Source organism: Sphaeroforma arctica, assembly GCF_001186125.1.
Source record: "Sphaeroforma arctica JP610 unplaced genomic scaffold supercont1.596, whole genome shotgun sequence".
Lineage (NCBI taxonomy): Eukaryota > Ichthyosporea > Ichthyophonida > Sphaeroforma > Sphaeroforma arctica.
In genome coordinates, this window is record NW_014039962.1 from 1,927 (window position 1) to 18,924 (window position 16,998).

A 16,998-nucleotide genomic window follows, 5' to 3' on the forward strand; every position below is an offset into this window, starting at 1 on the left:
GTGTGTGTGTGTGCGTGTGTGTATATATATATATGTGTGTGTGTGCGTGTGTGTACAGTATCTGCACATATTTGCATAGATATTTATGTTATGCATATGCATTTTATATATTTTATGCGTGTGTGTGTGTGTGTGTGTTTGTTTGTGTTTGTGCTTGTGTCTAAACCCATCTATATATATATATAGGTGGGGGGGGGGTGTATGTATGTGTGCATGTATGTATGTATTTACGTGTGTACGTTTGCATGATATAGACGTGTATTTATATATATATATATCCCGATTGGTTTATATATGTATATATCCCCATCTATAATATATATATATATATATATATGCCATATATATGTATATGTGTGTATGTATGATATATGCCGATAGGTATTATATTTTACATGACAATCCTCGCTTTTAACTGTATATTGTGATTGGTAGTGTTCGCTCAAAAATGCTTGGAACTGTACGTTCTCAGTAGTATTAGTAGTAGTATTTATTCACTCATAACCAAAGATGGGTGCATACTTCTGGGCACTGGAGGAAATACGTATATGATTTGTAGTTGGTTATATATTTGACTTTCTTTTAATTTATACACACATGAATTCGTACGTATTTATATTACATGTATGCTTACTTGTGAACTATATATGCACAAACACAGAAATGCATCTTGCCTGTGACATGTAGCCACATATATATTCATACATTCTTACATACATGCCCTCACATATTTCAGTTACACATGTATGCACCGACATGTTGTGTATGATGGTGACCACAAATTCTAACATACACACACATACAGATTGGTATCAGTCTGATAACATTAGTAATAGGTTGATAACCTATTACACATACACGCACAAGTACAAGTGCAGATGAGCATGAGGCTGATAACTTGCCACACATACACACATATACATACACAGATGTATAAAAAAAGTTACATAATTACGCAAGTACATCTACAGATTGATTTGGAGGCTGCTATCAAATTCCACATACACATACAATAGATACACAAGTGGGTATGACGCTGCTATCAAGGTTCACATACGTGCACAGATACATACACAGATGGTTATGAATTAAATTCACGTACACACATATATACGCACATGTGTATGAGGCTGACATCAAATTCCACACACACGCACAATACATACACAAATGCATGCACAGATGGATATGATACATACACAAATGGGTTTAAGGTGATACCTAATTTTACATACATATACAAATACATGCACAGATGGCTATGATACATACACAAATGGGTTTAAGGTGATACCTAATTTTACATACATATACAAATACATGCACAGATGGCTATGATACATACACAAATGGGTTTAAGGTGATACCTAATACATATATGCACAAATACATGCACAGATAAGTTTAAGACGATACCTATTTTTACATGCATACACAAATACATGCACAGATGGGTTTAAGGTGATACCTAATTTTACATCCACACACAAATACATGCACAGATGGCTATGAGGCCGATGACATGCAGGATGGCATGCAGGATGGCGAAGGGATGGAACAGGAAGATGACGACTCCATGAAGCATCAGGACTGTTGGGAGGTCATTAGTTCCTTTTTCCAGGAGAAGGGTTTAGGTGCGTATGTGTGCGTGTGCGTGTGTGTGCGTTCTGCTTAGTGTATATTCTGGAGCGAGTTCCTCAACAGTATTTACACTGACGCGTGAGATGTGTGTCGAGTGCTTTCTTGTGGACAGTGTGTGACAATCACAACTCCATTTTAGCACACAACTGGTATGGAATCTTTGTTTCATTCAACAACAAGAGGGTAGGTACATAATCGAGCTTGCGCCTCATGGAAATACGGTGTTGATGGATGTGTTCGCATGTGGAATAATAGTTGAAGCTGTGTATGTATAGCCAGCGGTCAGTGTGTGATTGGTATGGTGACAGTCTACATGGTTTCGTAGAGGGAGTATGCATGTAGTGTTCAAAGCTTTGTCTGTGTAGCTATGTGTGGGTGTGGATCTATATTGGATCTATATTGCGGTAGCATGCATGCGTGTCTCCAGGTGAGCGTGTGGTAATCAGTGGGCACATGGTCGCTCACTGGTACGCTGTCGTTCCCTTTCATTTGTAAATAGTACTTTATGAACACCCATTTGGTGCTCATATACTTATATATTACATATATTTCTGGAGACCTTTCACCAGTGAGTGAGTGTCCTGAATTGCTTCTACATCCTTTCTTGCACAGTTTATGAGACAGAATGAAGAAGAAATCATTTCACTTTTTCAGGCTTCTAAGTATGCCAATAAACTATGCCTATGAGTACTCTCATCATTTCAATGGGTATACAATCATGGACTAACCATTTCTATATATATACATATATATAGTGCGTCAGCAACTGGATTCCTTCGATGACTTCATCGCTAACAGTATGCAAGAAGTGGTAGATGAATCGTCAGGTCTTGAGCTGCAGGCCGAGTCACAGCATCAGCACGCTCACGCTGAGGCACCGCCCCGCTATGTAAGTTATATATGCACCACATCAATATACATACATATATAAATACCGGATCAGTTCATATATATATATATATATATAAACCTAGGCTTGTACTCAGGTATATACACATGTGCTAAAGGAATGGACAGTTATGTAAATGTTAACTAAGTGTGTGTGGGGAACATTCATCTACACAAATATCACCATATATGCGCAATACGCAGATCCAATACAGTACCTAATTTTTTTTTGTTTCTTGCGTCTGAGTACCCGCATGACACGTGTGCGCACTCAGACAGGTTGTATTTTAACTTTCTACCGATCATGATCATATCTATAAGGTTATAAAGTTGTATATTGTGTATATCTGTATAATCTATATCTATCTATTTATACATATGTGGGTGTGGGTGGGTGTGATTATGGAGCGTGTTTTGTGGGGAGGTTCGGTCCAATATGACCGAAAACCTCGCCCATCATTCTTTCGCGTACGTTCCGCATTGCACACATAGTAAACCGATATTTTATAAATGATCTAATTTATATATATATATATATATATCATGCAATCACATATATGCGAGCATACCGCAGCGATGACCAGTGTACACCGATTTACCTCACTCTCACTATCTACCTCTACCAATTTGCCCCTAAGCTGTATATTCTATCTGAAGTTGCAACGATGTCCATTGTATGCCAATCTACCCTAATCACCTGTATCTATTTTTGCATGCACCCATTTGTAATAGGTGATCAAATTCAACCAGATCTATCTCAGTAAGCCTACAATTCTGGAAGCCGATGGAACCACCGATCCCCAGTACCCTAATGACTCGCGATTGCGTAACTTAACGTATTCGTCCAATATCTTCATTGATATCGAGAAGGCGGTGTATACTGGTGACGATGGTAAGTGTCTGCCATATGCGGGGATCAACTCATACACATTATATATATGTATATATTTTTCTATTTACATTTACATTTCTATTTACATTCATATTTACATTTACATTTCTATTCCTATTTCTATTTATCTGCTTCGATATTAAGGTCTATATGTGTGGGTCTGGGTGCACGTGTCATGTGAACAAACATGCGACAGCCACTGATATAGGTATCGCGTGATCATCATTTACCTTTCGGTAAACTGGTTGACTACATATTATTTTGCTACTCAAAGAAAATTGAATGGATATTTAAATATGCTATACATAAATGGTTCATACTTAAACGCATATACAGAGGCTGCATCGGGTATAATATATATATCTCTCTCTCTCTCTTTACCTATATATGTATATATATGTAAGTGTGTGTGCGTGTGTATGTGTATGTCTGTATTTTTGTACATATATTAATATGTTATAAAAATCACGCTTATCTGCATTCATAACTCCAGATGTGCATACACTTATAGATCACTATATACACGTACATATAACACTTTTACTTACACCTATACAGACGAGGGAACTCAGCAGAAATTCGACAAAATCTACATTGGGCGAGTACCCATTATGTTGAAGTCCAAGTACTGTCTGCTGTTCAACTTGGGACAGAGCGAATTGCAAGACATCCGAGAGTGCCCATACGATCAGGGGGGTTACTTTATTATCAATGGGTCTGAGAAGGTGCTTATTGCCCAGGAGTCTATGAGTCGTAACCAGGTATTTGCGTGTATATTGGTAAAGTAGATGTGTATGTAAATTCCTGTGTGGATGTAGCCACATGCAAATCGTGTGTGTTATCGGTGTATCTGTCATGGTCCCGCTACTTCCCACTTATGGCGCCATGAACATTGTGTGATACAAGTAAATGGGTATCTAGTATAATAATGATTGTCTCATGCCACAGCGCTTTTGTGTTGTAAACTCTCACAGTGTGTACTCTCGTGTGAACGGTTCTACATTCCACCATATTATACACTGACCTATCACACTTGAAGGGTTTATAGATTGTTTCTATGATTATATATAGGTAGATATGTGTATGTATATATATATGATTTTATATATGTAGATACATATATTTATATAGATATATATATATATATATATATACATTATTGTTATGTATGTCTATTGTAAATATCTAAGGTTCTAGATATTATCAGTGGAAGTGGTGCTTGTCATATTCATATACACACTCAGCATCTTATGTTTATCAGTTTATTTGCGCGTGAAATAAGAGCAGCATATTTTTGTTTAATATATACAATGTAATGGTGCGGCGTTCTATACACAGGCACGCTAAACTTCAAGTGATCGCGTTACATCACAGGTGTATGTGTTCGCGTAGAAACGATCATTGGATATTAGTATACACACTCACCATTGCTTACTTGCCATTTAGTAGTGCACACACTCACCATTCCTTACTTATCATTTAGTCTCTCAGTTGTTAGTGGTCGGAAAGAGGGAAGAACAGCATCCTGACGTTTGAGGTTTTAGATGTAGTCACCATACGCTTAATGCATACACACTCAATATACTGTATGTGTCGTGTGATGCCACAGGTGTATGTGTTTGCGAAGAAGCAGCCGTCCAAGTACGCGTATGCGGCCGAGATCCGTTCTGCAACTGAGACGGGGCGACAGCCCGCACAGTCACTGTTTGTCACTCTGATGGCCAGAAGTTCAGGAAGGTGCGTAGACTCGTACGTGTGCGTACCACAAATATACACTTGTACATACTGTATGTATGTATGTATATATGTGTGTGTATGTATGTATATATGTATGTATATATATATATTGGTATATTGATATAATGGATGCAGCTGTACCTGTGTATGTTGTATCAATAGTTTGTTTTGACTCACCTGTGCGTAAATTGCATACATTTGTATATCTATATGCTTGCACATGATATATATGCTGGTGAACGAGTTCAGTCAGGTATGTTCACTTTTGCCCACATAATACATCTATGTCTGCATGCTTATGGATACCACGTATACTGATGCACTCACATCACTATAAATATATATTTGTGTGTGTGTGTATGTGTGTAGATGTGGATTTGGATGTGGATGTATTTGCACAAGAAACATTGTAACTAGTTCTTATTCAATGCACTTCTTAAGTGACAGGCCAAGTACATCCCCATTCACCGGATCCTTGATACACTCATTCTGGTCAGGCAGCATTCTACAGGAATTACATTTCTCTATTTGAAATATTCCCGAAAATGACACCCTTTCATCCTAATTATTCGGGTTTGTAGGGACAAAGTCGGGCAAACTGTCGAATCCACCCTCCCTTACATCAAGGCGGCTGTGCCGTGTGTGGTTGTGTTCCGAGCGTTGGGATTTGTTGCCGATAGAGATATCTTGGAACACATTGTCTATGATTTCGGAGACGAGCAGATGATTGAAATGCTGAAGCCCAGTCTGGAGGAGGCCTTTGTGGTGCAGTTGCAGAATGTGGCCCTGGATTTCATCGGTATGTGCTGAGTTGGGAGATGGAATCGTTAATTGGACGAGATGTAAATAGTTGGATATGTGTATATATATGTGTGTGTGTGTGAGTTTGTATGTATGTATATATTTATATATATACATATGTATATGTTTATATATATACATCTGTATATATTTTTATATATACATCTGTATATATTTATATATATACATCTGTATATATTTATACATATACATTTGTATATATTTATATATATATACATTTGTATATATTTATATATATATATATATACATTTGTATATATATATATATACTATTTGTATATATTTATATATATATATATGTATATATTATATATATAAACATATATATATATATGTCAGTGTTTATGTTTGTATCGCTGTGGTAGCTGTGTAAGCTGTGTCAGTTCTACTCCGAATTATATAGTGGAATCCCCATCCCCCATACTCAAATTGCTTGCTCATCATCGATTATAAATTCGGGCCCTCGGCGAGGGGGTCACCTTTGGGGTCACCTAACAACCCTACACAGCTGGTTCTCTTCTCAAAATAAAAACCCATATCACATCCTCCTCCACTCTTCAATATCTGTATTATTATTCTATAAATAGGCACGAGAGGTCCCACCACTGGAGCCACCAAGCCCGAGCGTATCAAGTATGCCAAGGAGTTGCTGCAGAAAGATATGTTGCCACACGTCAGCGTAGAGGAGTTCTGTGAGACCAAGAAGGCGTACTTCTTCGGCTACATGGTGCATAGGTTGTTGCTTGCCGCATTGGGCCGAAGAGAGGTGTGCATGTGTTTGCCTATGTACGTGAACATATGTGATTGTGCGGCTGTGTTCGATTGTACATGTGCGCATGCGAGTTTGTATATCATAGACTCATATATATATATATATATATATATATATATCCACGTGTGGTTTGGGGGGGGTTTTGTTTCTTTTTATTTTAGTTCTGTGAGGTCAAGAAGACATATTTTCGTGGTTACTATGAGGCGTGTATGCACTCACGGCGTAGTCTTCCTTCCTTTTGCCCTATTGCGGTTCCTTACCCCGTTAGTTCTGGCGTATAGCCATCCCACATCCTTACCCATGTATGTTTACCACATTTTGTACTTCTCTACAGTTATATACTTCACTTTAAATACAGCTCTTGTCCGAATCATTTCTAGCTTATATAACACGTATTTAAGCAATTAGCCTCGACTTACATGACACCTCCTCTCCCGGTCTCTGCAGTGTGATGATCGTGATCACTATGGTAACAAGCGCATGGATCTGGCGGGTGCGCTTCTGGCGGGTCTGTTCCGCATTCTCTTCGCCAAGATGACCAAAGAAGTGCAGAGATCCATCCAGATGGCTATCGATAAAGGAAAGGATTTCAATCTGGGCTACTCACTCAATCCGATCATTATCACCAATGGACTCAGATACTCTCTCGCGACAGGTGTGTGAGGATTACTCGTTGCTTCAGCCTGGGTGGGTGCGTGGCTTGTGGTACCGTAATGTAGGTGTAGATGTTTCCCATGATACCTAAGTGTATTTATGTCTGTTTATCATATAGGTATTTTTCCTTCATATATACACTCTCGCATGCAGCCATCTAAACAAGCACACATACTCGGACACATACATCATCTACACACATACACACAGGTATCACGTGCACTTTTTACGCGCAAATAGCTCTACTCGCATACACACGTACGCACTTACTCACGCACTGATATCTATCTACACGCATATACACAGGTATCACCCGTATACATACACTTACACACGGATTACACACGCACACATTCACTCACGCACAAAATATATCTGCACGCATCCACACAGGGAACTGGGGAGATCAAAAGAAGGCGCACACATCGCGTGCTGGAGTGTCGCAGGTGTTGAACCGTCTTACCTATGCGGCGTCGCTGTCGCATTTGCGTCGTCTGAACACGCCTATTGGACGTGACGGTATGTGTGTCACATGCGTCTGCGTACTCACAGCGTGTAGGCTCCTCAGTCACTCGTCGAGAGTATACATTTACTAGCGTGGTTCGATTCCAAAGGAATGAGAGTATACATTTACTAGCGTGGTTCGATTCCGAAGGAATGAGTGTATAAATTTACTAGCGTGGTTCGATTCCGAAAGAACTAGACTCTCCGCCAGTGTAGGAGGGTGTCCCCACCACACAAATGCTTGCGATGCCTGTGTCGAATCGTGCATGTCACACGTGTATTTACATAGTCGATGTTCTGATTGTATCTGTCCCGCATACACATACCTGTCCGCACATTCAGGACACGCCGATATGTCTGTGTATAGGTATAGCACACTTGTGCAGACTCCCCCGCGGGACTAGTCCCAAATATCCCCACACTCACGCACACAAACATATCCCATTCTATACACGTCCGAAACGTAGGGAAGCTTACTATAAACCTCGTCAGCTACACAATGCGCATTGGGTTATCTGTACTATGCTCTCTTTAATTCAGACAGGGCTTGGCATTTAATTCGTTATAACGTGATAGCCTGTGTCCATGTAACCTCGTACGTACAAATACATCCAATAATCTTACATAATAGAACCGCAGGAACGCCCATAGTCCAAATGCGTAACTCAAATTTACACACATACACCATTGTATGTAAAGTTGAAATGCAGGAATGCGCATAGTCCATATACATAACTCAAATTTGCACATACACATCATTGTATGCGAAATTGAAATTGCACATATACATCATTGTATGCGAAATTGAAATTGCACATATACATCATTGTATGCAAAATTGAAACGCAGGATAGCGCATAATCTATATGTATAACTCAAACTTACACATATACACCATTGTATGCAAAAATTGAAACGCAGGAAAACTTGCCAAGCCGCGTCAGCTGCACAATACACATTGGGGCATGGTGTGCCCCGCCGAAACGCCCGAAGGACAGGCGTGTGGACTGGTGAAGAACCTTTCACTCATGGCCTACATCACAGTAGGCAGTGCTTCGTCGCCACTCATTGAGTTCTTGGCTGAGGTATGCCTATGTGAACGTGTGGGATTGTAAGTATGTAGGTGTATGTGTGTATTTTATGTATTTGTCGGGTATGTGTGTTTGTGTATGTGTGTTGTGTGGGTGGATGGATGAGTGGTCTCGTGGCCTACACACTGCAGACTGTCTCTTCGCTACTATCTGTCTGTCTGTGTGCGTGCGTTTGTGTTTGTATATTAGTGTATCTGTCCGTATATTTATTTATATATGTGTCTGTGTCTGTAGGTATGTGTCTGTGTGTGTGCAGGATGTTTGTGTTTACGTGTGTATTAGGGGCCTGTGATGTCTGTGTCTGTGTAGGCAGCGTATGGAACCTTTATTTCAGCACCGAGTAGACTCATGTCACTTTCATATCCAATAATTAGCTGGAGTCACAACTCTCGTCTAGAGTAACCCAATTTAAATTTTCGGTCCGATTTTCAACCCAATTCATCCATTCCGCGGCTGCCGTACAGTACAACACAGAGAGTCTGGAAGAGACTTCGGCTAGTTCTATCCCCAATGCCACTAAAGTCTTCGTCAATGGTAATTGGGTGGGTGTGCACACCAACCCCGACGAATTAGTGGAGACCCTCAGAGCCCTGCGCAGAGAGGTACGTCGTTGTGTTAGTCTGGACATACATAAAGGGGTAGAATTATAGCTCAATATCTATTACATATATGGGTAAAGTTATAGCTCAATATCTAATACGTATATGTGATTATACATATTTTTGTATATTGTCGATATACCGCTCTATTTCTCATTTATTTACACATGGAAAACTTGTTGCTTTATTTGTCGTACAAATAAACATATCGCTTCATATCTCATACATGTTAAATACGTCAACCTATCGTATATACCTCACACACATGGCATCCACACACAGGGAGGTGTGTCCGACGGTGTGTCGGTGGTGCGTGACATCAAAGAAAGAGAGCTGCGTCTACTGACCGATTCAGGGCGTGTTTGCCGACCGCTGTTCATTGTCGACTTCGAAACACAAGAGTAAGTCAGAATGTATTGTATTTTGGATTCGATTTTGCGCATCATAACCGATTGCGATATGCAGTTTTGATTTTAATCGGAGGCATCTGATGTATAAATCCTTAGTGACACAGATACACATGGCTTCATTAATACTAATTTATCAGTAGTACAGCTCAGTGTTTCAATAGAGCACATGTTTAGGGGTCGATGACACCAGTAACGCGATAATGTTGATGCGGTCACGCCCTCCCAGATACTGATCTCTTATTCACCGTGCCTGCTTTATCTATACTGTGTGTGTTTGTATGTGTTTGTGTATGTACCCTACAGGCTCAAGATTGGTAAGAAGTACGTCACAAAGCTCACGGACACGCGTTTGGAGCAGAATCGCTGTCGTCTGGATGGTATCGAACTACCTGAGGACCACAAACCATACACGTGGCAGTCTCTCATTGAAGGTACCTCGGATGCTCATGGGCTTTATTTGTACATATATATCAAGCACGATACTTAGTGTAGCGTTTGGTTAGGGTGAAAAAAACCTTTCAATATATATTGACACTACCTTTCCTCTCGATGTGCATATACACGTGTGTTAACACATACGTACATGAATATGAACTATAACGTTTATACTTTACGTACGTTAACACATACGTGTATGAATTGAAACACTAACGTTTATACTTATACGGCCGGACACCCCAACAGACGGTGTGATTGAGTACATCGATTGCTCAGAGGAGGAGACGCTGATGATCATGATGCAGATTGAGGACTTGGGCCGTAATGATCTGTTCTGTAATACATACACGCACTGTGAGATCCACCCGGCCATGATTCTGGGCGTCTGCGCCTCTATTGTGCCATTCCCGGATCACAATCAGGTATGCATGTTTTGTATGAAATTGTTTCAGTATATTGCCAGTAATAGAGTGTGTGTGTGCGTGTGATGCTTCAAATTGTATTCGTATTTTACTAGTCAGTGTGTTTTTGTGTTGCGAAAAGTTGTACGTTCGAGGCTACAGGTTGTATGTATATATCTCTATCAGCTGTATTCGCTTTAATGTAAGCCATATAATTAGGGATGTATGTGCTACTTACGATCATTTTCTCTATTTCGGTATATATATGTGTATTAGCGTGTACCTGTGCAACTTCCATTCACCCATGACACCGCATTCTCCCAATTTATAAATAAACTTCTTATACAAAACAATCATCATGCTCTCCCTCCAATACCCCACTACAGTCCCCGCGTAATACGTACCAATCCGCTATGGGTAAGCAGGCTATGGGTGTGTACATCTCCAACTTCCACGTGCGTATGGACACCATGGCACACATCATGTTCTATCCGCAGAAACCCCTCGCCGCCACACGTTCAATGGAGTTCCTGCGTTTCCGTGAGTTGCCTGCGGGTATTAACGCCATTGTGGGGATCAGTACATACACAGGGTACAATCAAGAGGATTCCCTGGTATGTAGTTGTGGTTGCAGTGCACATGTATTTGTGCGTGCTTGAATGGTGCGCCTGTGTGTGTGTGTGTGTTGATGCGCTTCAGAGTTGCCCATGGGTATGTATGCGCGTGTGGGAATCAGGACATCACACGATACAACCAGAACGATTCCTTAGTACGTAATAATGTTTGGTGTGAACACACACACATTTATATATATAGTATATGTGTATGTGTGTGTGTGCATGTGTGATTACATGCAGGTGCTGGATAAGTCATCGATTGACCGTGATTCGGGATTAACTAATTGAGATAGCATTTATACATTGAAGTATTGGTATGTATATATATATGCTCTCCTCATCGATTGTGGTTCTGTACACCAACACATACTCACATTTCTAACCACGTGTAGGTGCTGAACAAGTCGTCGATTGACCGTGGATTCATGCGATCCATCTACTATCGATCACATCGTGACGAGGAGAAGACCAAAGGCCTGGACTGTGAGGAGACCTTTGAACGCCCAGATAAGATGACCTGCAGGGGCATGCGGTGTGTTTGTGTGTATGTGTGTGTGTTTTTAAGTATATATGAGTGTATGCTTGTGTGTGTGTGGTTGATGTAAATGCATGTTTGTATGTTTGTGCGCCCGTGTGTGTCTTTGTGGGCGTGTGAGGTTGTTGTGTGTGTATTTGTATGTTTGTATGTGTGTGCTTACGGTGCGTATGCGTGTAATTGGGTGGGTGGTTGATCTGTATGTGTGTGCGTGTACGTGTTATGTGTGTGCGTGTGTGTATGTGGTTATTTCGGTACATTTGCTGTGTTGCTCCTTGCATCCTCAGTTGATTTCCCAGCAGTATGTGTTCATTTGACGGTGTCTGACTTTTATGATGTTGTGTGTGCATGGGTGTGTTTCCGTGTGTGCATGTTGGCCGGTTTACTAGTGTCATATTAGTGCTGTCGCGCTTGTGAGATTATACCTACCATGTTCCTTATTATATATATTTAGCCACATGCAAGGGCGGGGTCCAGGTGTGTCTACTCTACGTATCGATTGACACTTTAGTGTACCAAGCTGCCAACAACATTGCCTGTCTCGTCAATAACCCAGTTTTTCTTACCTTTCCAATCCTATTCTTGTGCAAAATTAGAGCCGCGAATTACGATAATTTGGATCATGACGGATTCTTGGCACCTGGCACGCGTATCGGTGGTGGGGAAGTGATTATTGGCAAAACAACCCCCATTGTACAGGACGATAGCTTGGCCAGTATACAGGTACTGTGTTACTTCAGTGTGTGATCCTGTGTGCAGTTTGTTCAGCTGTATCGGTGGATATTGTGTATACTATCTGTGTATATTATGGGTTCTATGTATTCATGCATACGTGTGGACTAAGTTTATGCATAGCCAGCATTTGGACAATAGTATACAGTTAGACAGGCGCGATGTCTAGTCTGTTCCTTTGCATTCCGTCACATTTATATATGTGTGTGCACCGATCTGATTGATATCCGATATATAGTTTATTAATTTCTGGTCAGGTTATACGCACAGTGCCACGCCCGTAATAAATCTTTGACGACGTACATGCATCGTTTCTAATCCATATTCGCATACCCAGGTACACTGGTTTCGCTTTTGGTATATATCTGTGCTGGCCGCCATTAATTTGTGCACAATTTTCCAACCTCCTTTTATTCTCAATTCCATTCTCCCTTTTGGCCCTCATCCCACCCAAATCCTAAGCTCAATCCACTTTCCCATTTCCACAGCGCCACACAAAGAGAGACAGCAGTACGTTTATGAAGAAGACTGAAGTGGGTGTGATCGATTCGGTGATGGTGACCATCAATCAGGAGGGTAACACGTTTACTAAGGTGCGTGTGCGAAACATCCGAGTGCCCAATATCGGAGACAAGTTTGCGTCGCGTCACGGTCAGAAGGGTACCTGTGGTATCCAGTATCGCGCAGAGGATATGATCTTCAGTGGTGAAGGTAATGTCGTGCGTGTGTATTTTTGTCTTGTTACGTCTGTAGTATAAACTCGACGTCGCGAGATAGTCATTCACTAAATAACACTGTTTTTCTTGACTCAAATGGACGTTATGAGCGGGTAGCATATCACACTCTGCTAGAAAAACGCATAAGTGTCATAGCACACACTCTAAACGAATAGTTCTCATGATTGTCATAGCACACACTAAACTAATAGTCCTCATGATTGTCATTGCACACACTAAACTTATAGTCCCCATGATTGCCATAGCACACACTAAACTTATAGTCCCCATGCTCGATTGCATGCACCCTGCAGGTATCACACCGGATATCATTGTGAACCCGCACGCTATTCCGTCGCGTATGACGGTTGGTCATATGATTGAGTGTCTGCTCAGTAAAGTGGCGTCCATCAAAGGAGAGGAAGGTATGTAAGCCCGAGATTCCGCCTGCAGAAGAGAAAAATGCAGTCCCGCGTTAAGAATATACATGTGCTTAGTCTATTTCAGCTTCATACATCTCGATATGTTGCCTGGCCAAACATCTCGCCACTTGTGAGATGCACGTATTTGTGTTATTGTTTTGTTTCAAATCCTCAAAATCTCTAGTAAAACGACTACCTACTAACCCCTTCACATTGCTATGCCCAGGTGATGCAACGCCGTTCCACGACGAGCTAACAGTGCACCGAATCTCAGCCTTCTTGGAGCAGTACAACTACCACCCCAAGGGTAACGAGGTCATGTACTGTGGCCATACTGGGCGTAAGATCAACGTACAGGTGTACTTGGGCCCCACCTACTACCAACGACTCAAGCATATGGTGGGCGATAAGATCCACTCGCGCGCGCGTGGCCCCGTGGCGGTAAGTCAATGCTCGGTACTAATCTATCCAGGGTATTCATGCATCAATGTGACCTTGCAGTCGTGCGGGAACTCGTCAGCTCAGCTCATATGGATACAGTCACCGCAACACTGACTCATGCATCCTGCCTGCGTCCCACACAGAATTTGACCCGCCAACCTATGGAAGGTCGTTCCCGAGAAGGTGGTCTGCGTTTCGGAGAAATGGAGCGCGACTGTATGATTTCACACGGTACGTTACTTGTACACCCAGAGAACCCGTACGGTACTGTATACCTCCCACATGGCGCAGTACAAAACACGTCACGCATACAGAGTCTCGTGTGTCAGTATCTGGACTGTCGTCAAGGGATGCTCTGACCGTAGATTGATGCCTCGTACGTGTATCTGTGGGGCATTTTGTGCGTTGTGTGGTTACCATAAGACAGACTGATATACCAGACTGTCGCACGCACCTCACCGTGGTATTGGAATATCAATGACCAACGTTCTGGATATAGATGCTCTATTATTAGTTCTTAACTCGCTATTTCTTGGGTGTGGTGCTGTGCCCGAAGAGAGAATGATCGATCAGCGTGACGTGTGCCGTGAATTTAATCGCCATGTTCTTAACAAATTGATGTGTTCTCAATATAGATTTCCGTTGTTGTTTCTTTTACCTCCCATTTAATATTTTAGGTGCGGCGCTGTTCCTAAAGGAGAGGATGATGTACCAGAGTGACGCATACAGAGTCCACGTGTGCAACATCTGTGGTCTATTCGCCATAGCCGATCTGGCTAAAAATAGAATGGAGTGTCGGGGGTGCAAGAATCATACGGAGGTATGTTGTCTTTCTTGGACATATTAAAACTAAATTTATATTCAGCCCTGTGATACTGTGACCATTACTCGCCAGCTCCTGTGTGTGTGTGTGTTTTCGATATAAGCAACAATATATATATACACGCTCAATATGTTTCATTTTACAATCCCAATACTGTAGGTGTCGCAAATCGAGATACCTTATGCGTGCAAACTGATGTTCCAAGAACTGATGTCTATGAGCATTGCGCCGCGTCTGATGGTACTGCAACCGGGACAGACCACGCGCAAGCCTCTGGGCAAATTCCAACCGCCTGAATGGCTCAAAACCGCTACATCTGGGCGGAGTTGAGGTGTTGATAATATATATATATACATGTATGTAGTGCGCTTCTTTAGTTGTCTGGTATACTTGGATTAAGAGTGTGATGCAAACTCAGACCGTCGAAGAAGTAAGAGAGACGAGGCGGATTAAGGTGCTGTGGCTGGACATGGCATGCAAGTAGTGCGAGGGGGGACATCGTTCGGTAGCTTTGGGCAGGACATGCCAGTGCACACGGTCTCGTTTGTAGGCGACACTTGTGCACGTGTTTATCGAACAAAGGGCAAAGTTTCTTCAAGTGCACCGACAGCCGCGAGCTTGAGTTCTTTTGCCAAGTGTGCAGCATAAATGGGGGTAGAATCGGGTCTATTGCGACCTGCTTGGGATCACGCCAATTGCGAGTGGCCCTCACTTGGTGCTTTTATGCACGCTGACTCAGAGTACAATGTGTATGTTGGGACGAAACATACATTTCGCCATGTTGCAATCCGTGAGTGTCCATGTACGGTTGGGACGCCTTCTTCGGCTCTGTTTGGCGTCTGCTTGGGCAGTATCTGCATACTACTGTTCCGTGTACTAACAAAGCTCTTGAAGTTTATATCGGGCGATAAACATGGATCGAATCCTAATACTTTTGGGCTCGGCTGCGGAGAGGAGGGGTCAGATCGGACACGGCTTGCTTCGGATCACCTAGCTTTTAAATTTATATTGCTGTAGGGCTACTGCATTTTTTTGAGCGGGATTCGCATGCTAGAACATGTCCTTAGAATGTCAATAGAATGTAAAATTTAAAAACGAACAAGTCAATAAATATACCCCGAAGGAGTCTGACATGGTCAGAAGTAAACTAAATTTTGATTTTTCCTCGCAACAAGGAAAGAGTTAGTCACGTAGGTCTACTCGAAAGGTTGCAAACTCGACAATAACGTTATGTCGGCATAAAACAAAGTGTGAGAAATTTATACCAGTTCATCCAGATTCATCCTCTTATCACGAATAGTAAGCTGTCCTGTACCTCTGCGTTGAGACTCAAATGTATTTGAGTAATATCTGAACGTCGAACGACTACCTACGCTCGTAGTTTCATGACTATACCCGTAGACCAGAGATACCTGGCCCCGCACTAGCAGACAGAGATGCGAATACGCCCAGATGCCTACTAGTAGCCCGCTGCACTCAGATTTTCAAATATATCTCTTAAAAGTCAATATCTCGTGATTTTATATGCTACCGAGCTTCCGTGTCAGTACAAACATATTTCAGAAGTAAGCTTACGTATTCTCTGCATCTTCTCGAAGTTTATGTGCTGTATTGTCTAATTATAAGCCGGCACGTGTTACAATTCTCATCGGCGAAGTCTTGTCCGTCCATAAATCGACAGCGCTGATTATTTTCTCGCGCTGGCATCCCGGCAGAGTATATGTTTCAACGGTCAACAATCCGGAATTAATAGATTGGCGGTATATATAAGCCGTCACATACACTGATATGTACTTGTAGCAAATTTAAATATATATAAATATATATATATATATATATATATATATATATATATATATATAT

The 16,998-nt window shown here is 41.6% G+C and overlaps 1 protein-coding gene across 1 annotated transcript; it reads left to right on the top strand.

Moving 5' to 3' along the window:
• Positions 1-3,258: 3,258 nt before the first annotated feature.
• Positions 3,259-16,286, top strand: SARC_07478 (DNA-directed RNA polymerase II subunit RPB2). Its single transcript, XM_014298578.1, has 21 exons — positions 3,259-3,421; positions 3,980-4,182; positions 5,031-5,158; positions 5,740-5,957; positions 6,568-6,746; positions 7,200-7,407; positions 7,800-7,925; positions 8,832-8,995; positions 9,466-9,603; positions 9,883-10,001; positions 10,314-10,441; positions 10,695-10,870; positions 11,236-11,463; positions 11,859-11,998; positions 12,598-12,724; positions 13,222-13,444; positions 13,764-13,874; positions 14,098-14,312; positions 14,456-14,543; positions 14,990-15,132; positions 15,295-16,286. The coding sequence occupies exons 2-21, from the start codon at positions 4,033-4,035 to the stop codon at positions 15,463-15,465; spliced, it is 3,180 nt and encodes a 1,059-aa protein (XP_014154053.1). The 5' UTR covers positions 3,259-3,421; positions 3,980-4,032; the 3' UTR covers positions 15,466-16,286.
• The last annotated feature ends 712 nt before the right edge of the window (positions 16,287-16,998 follow it).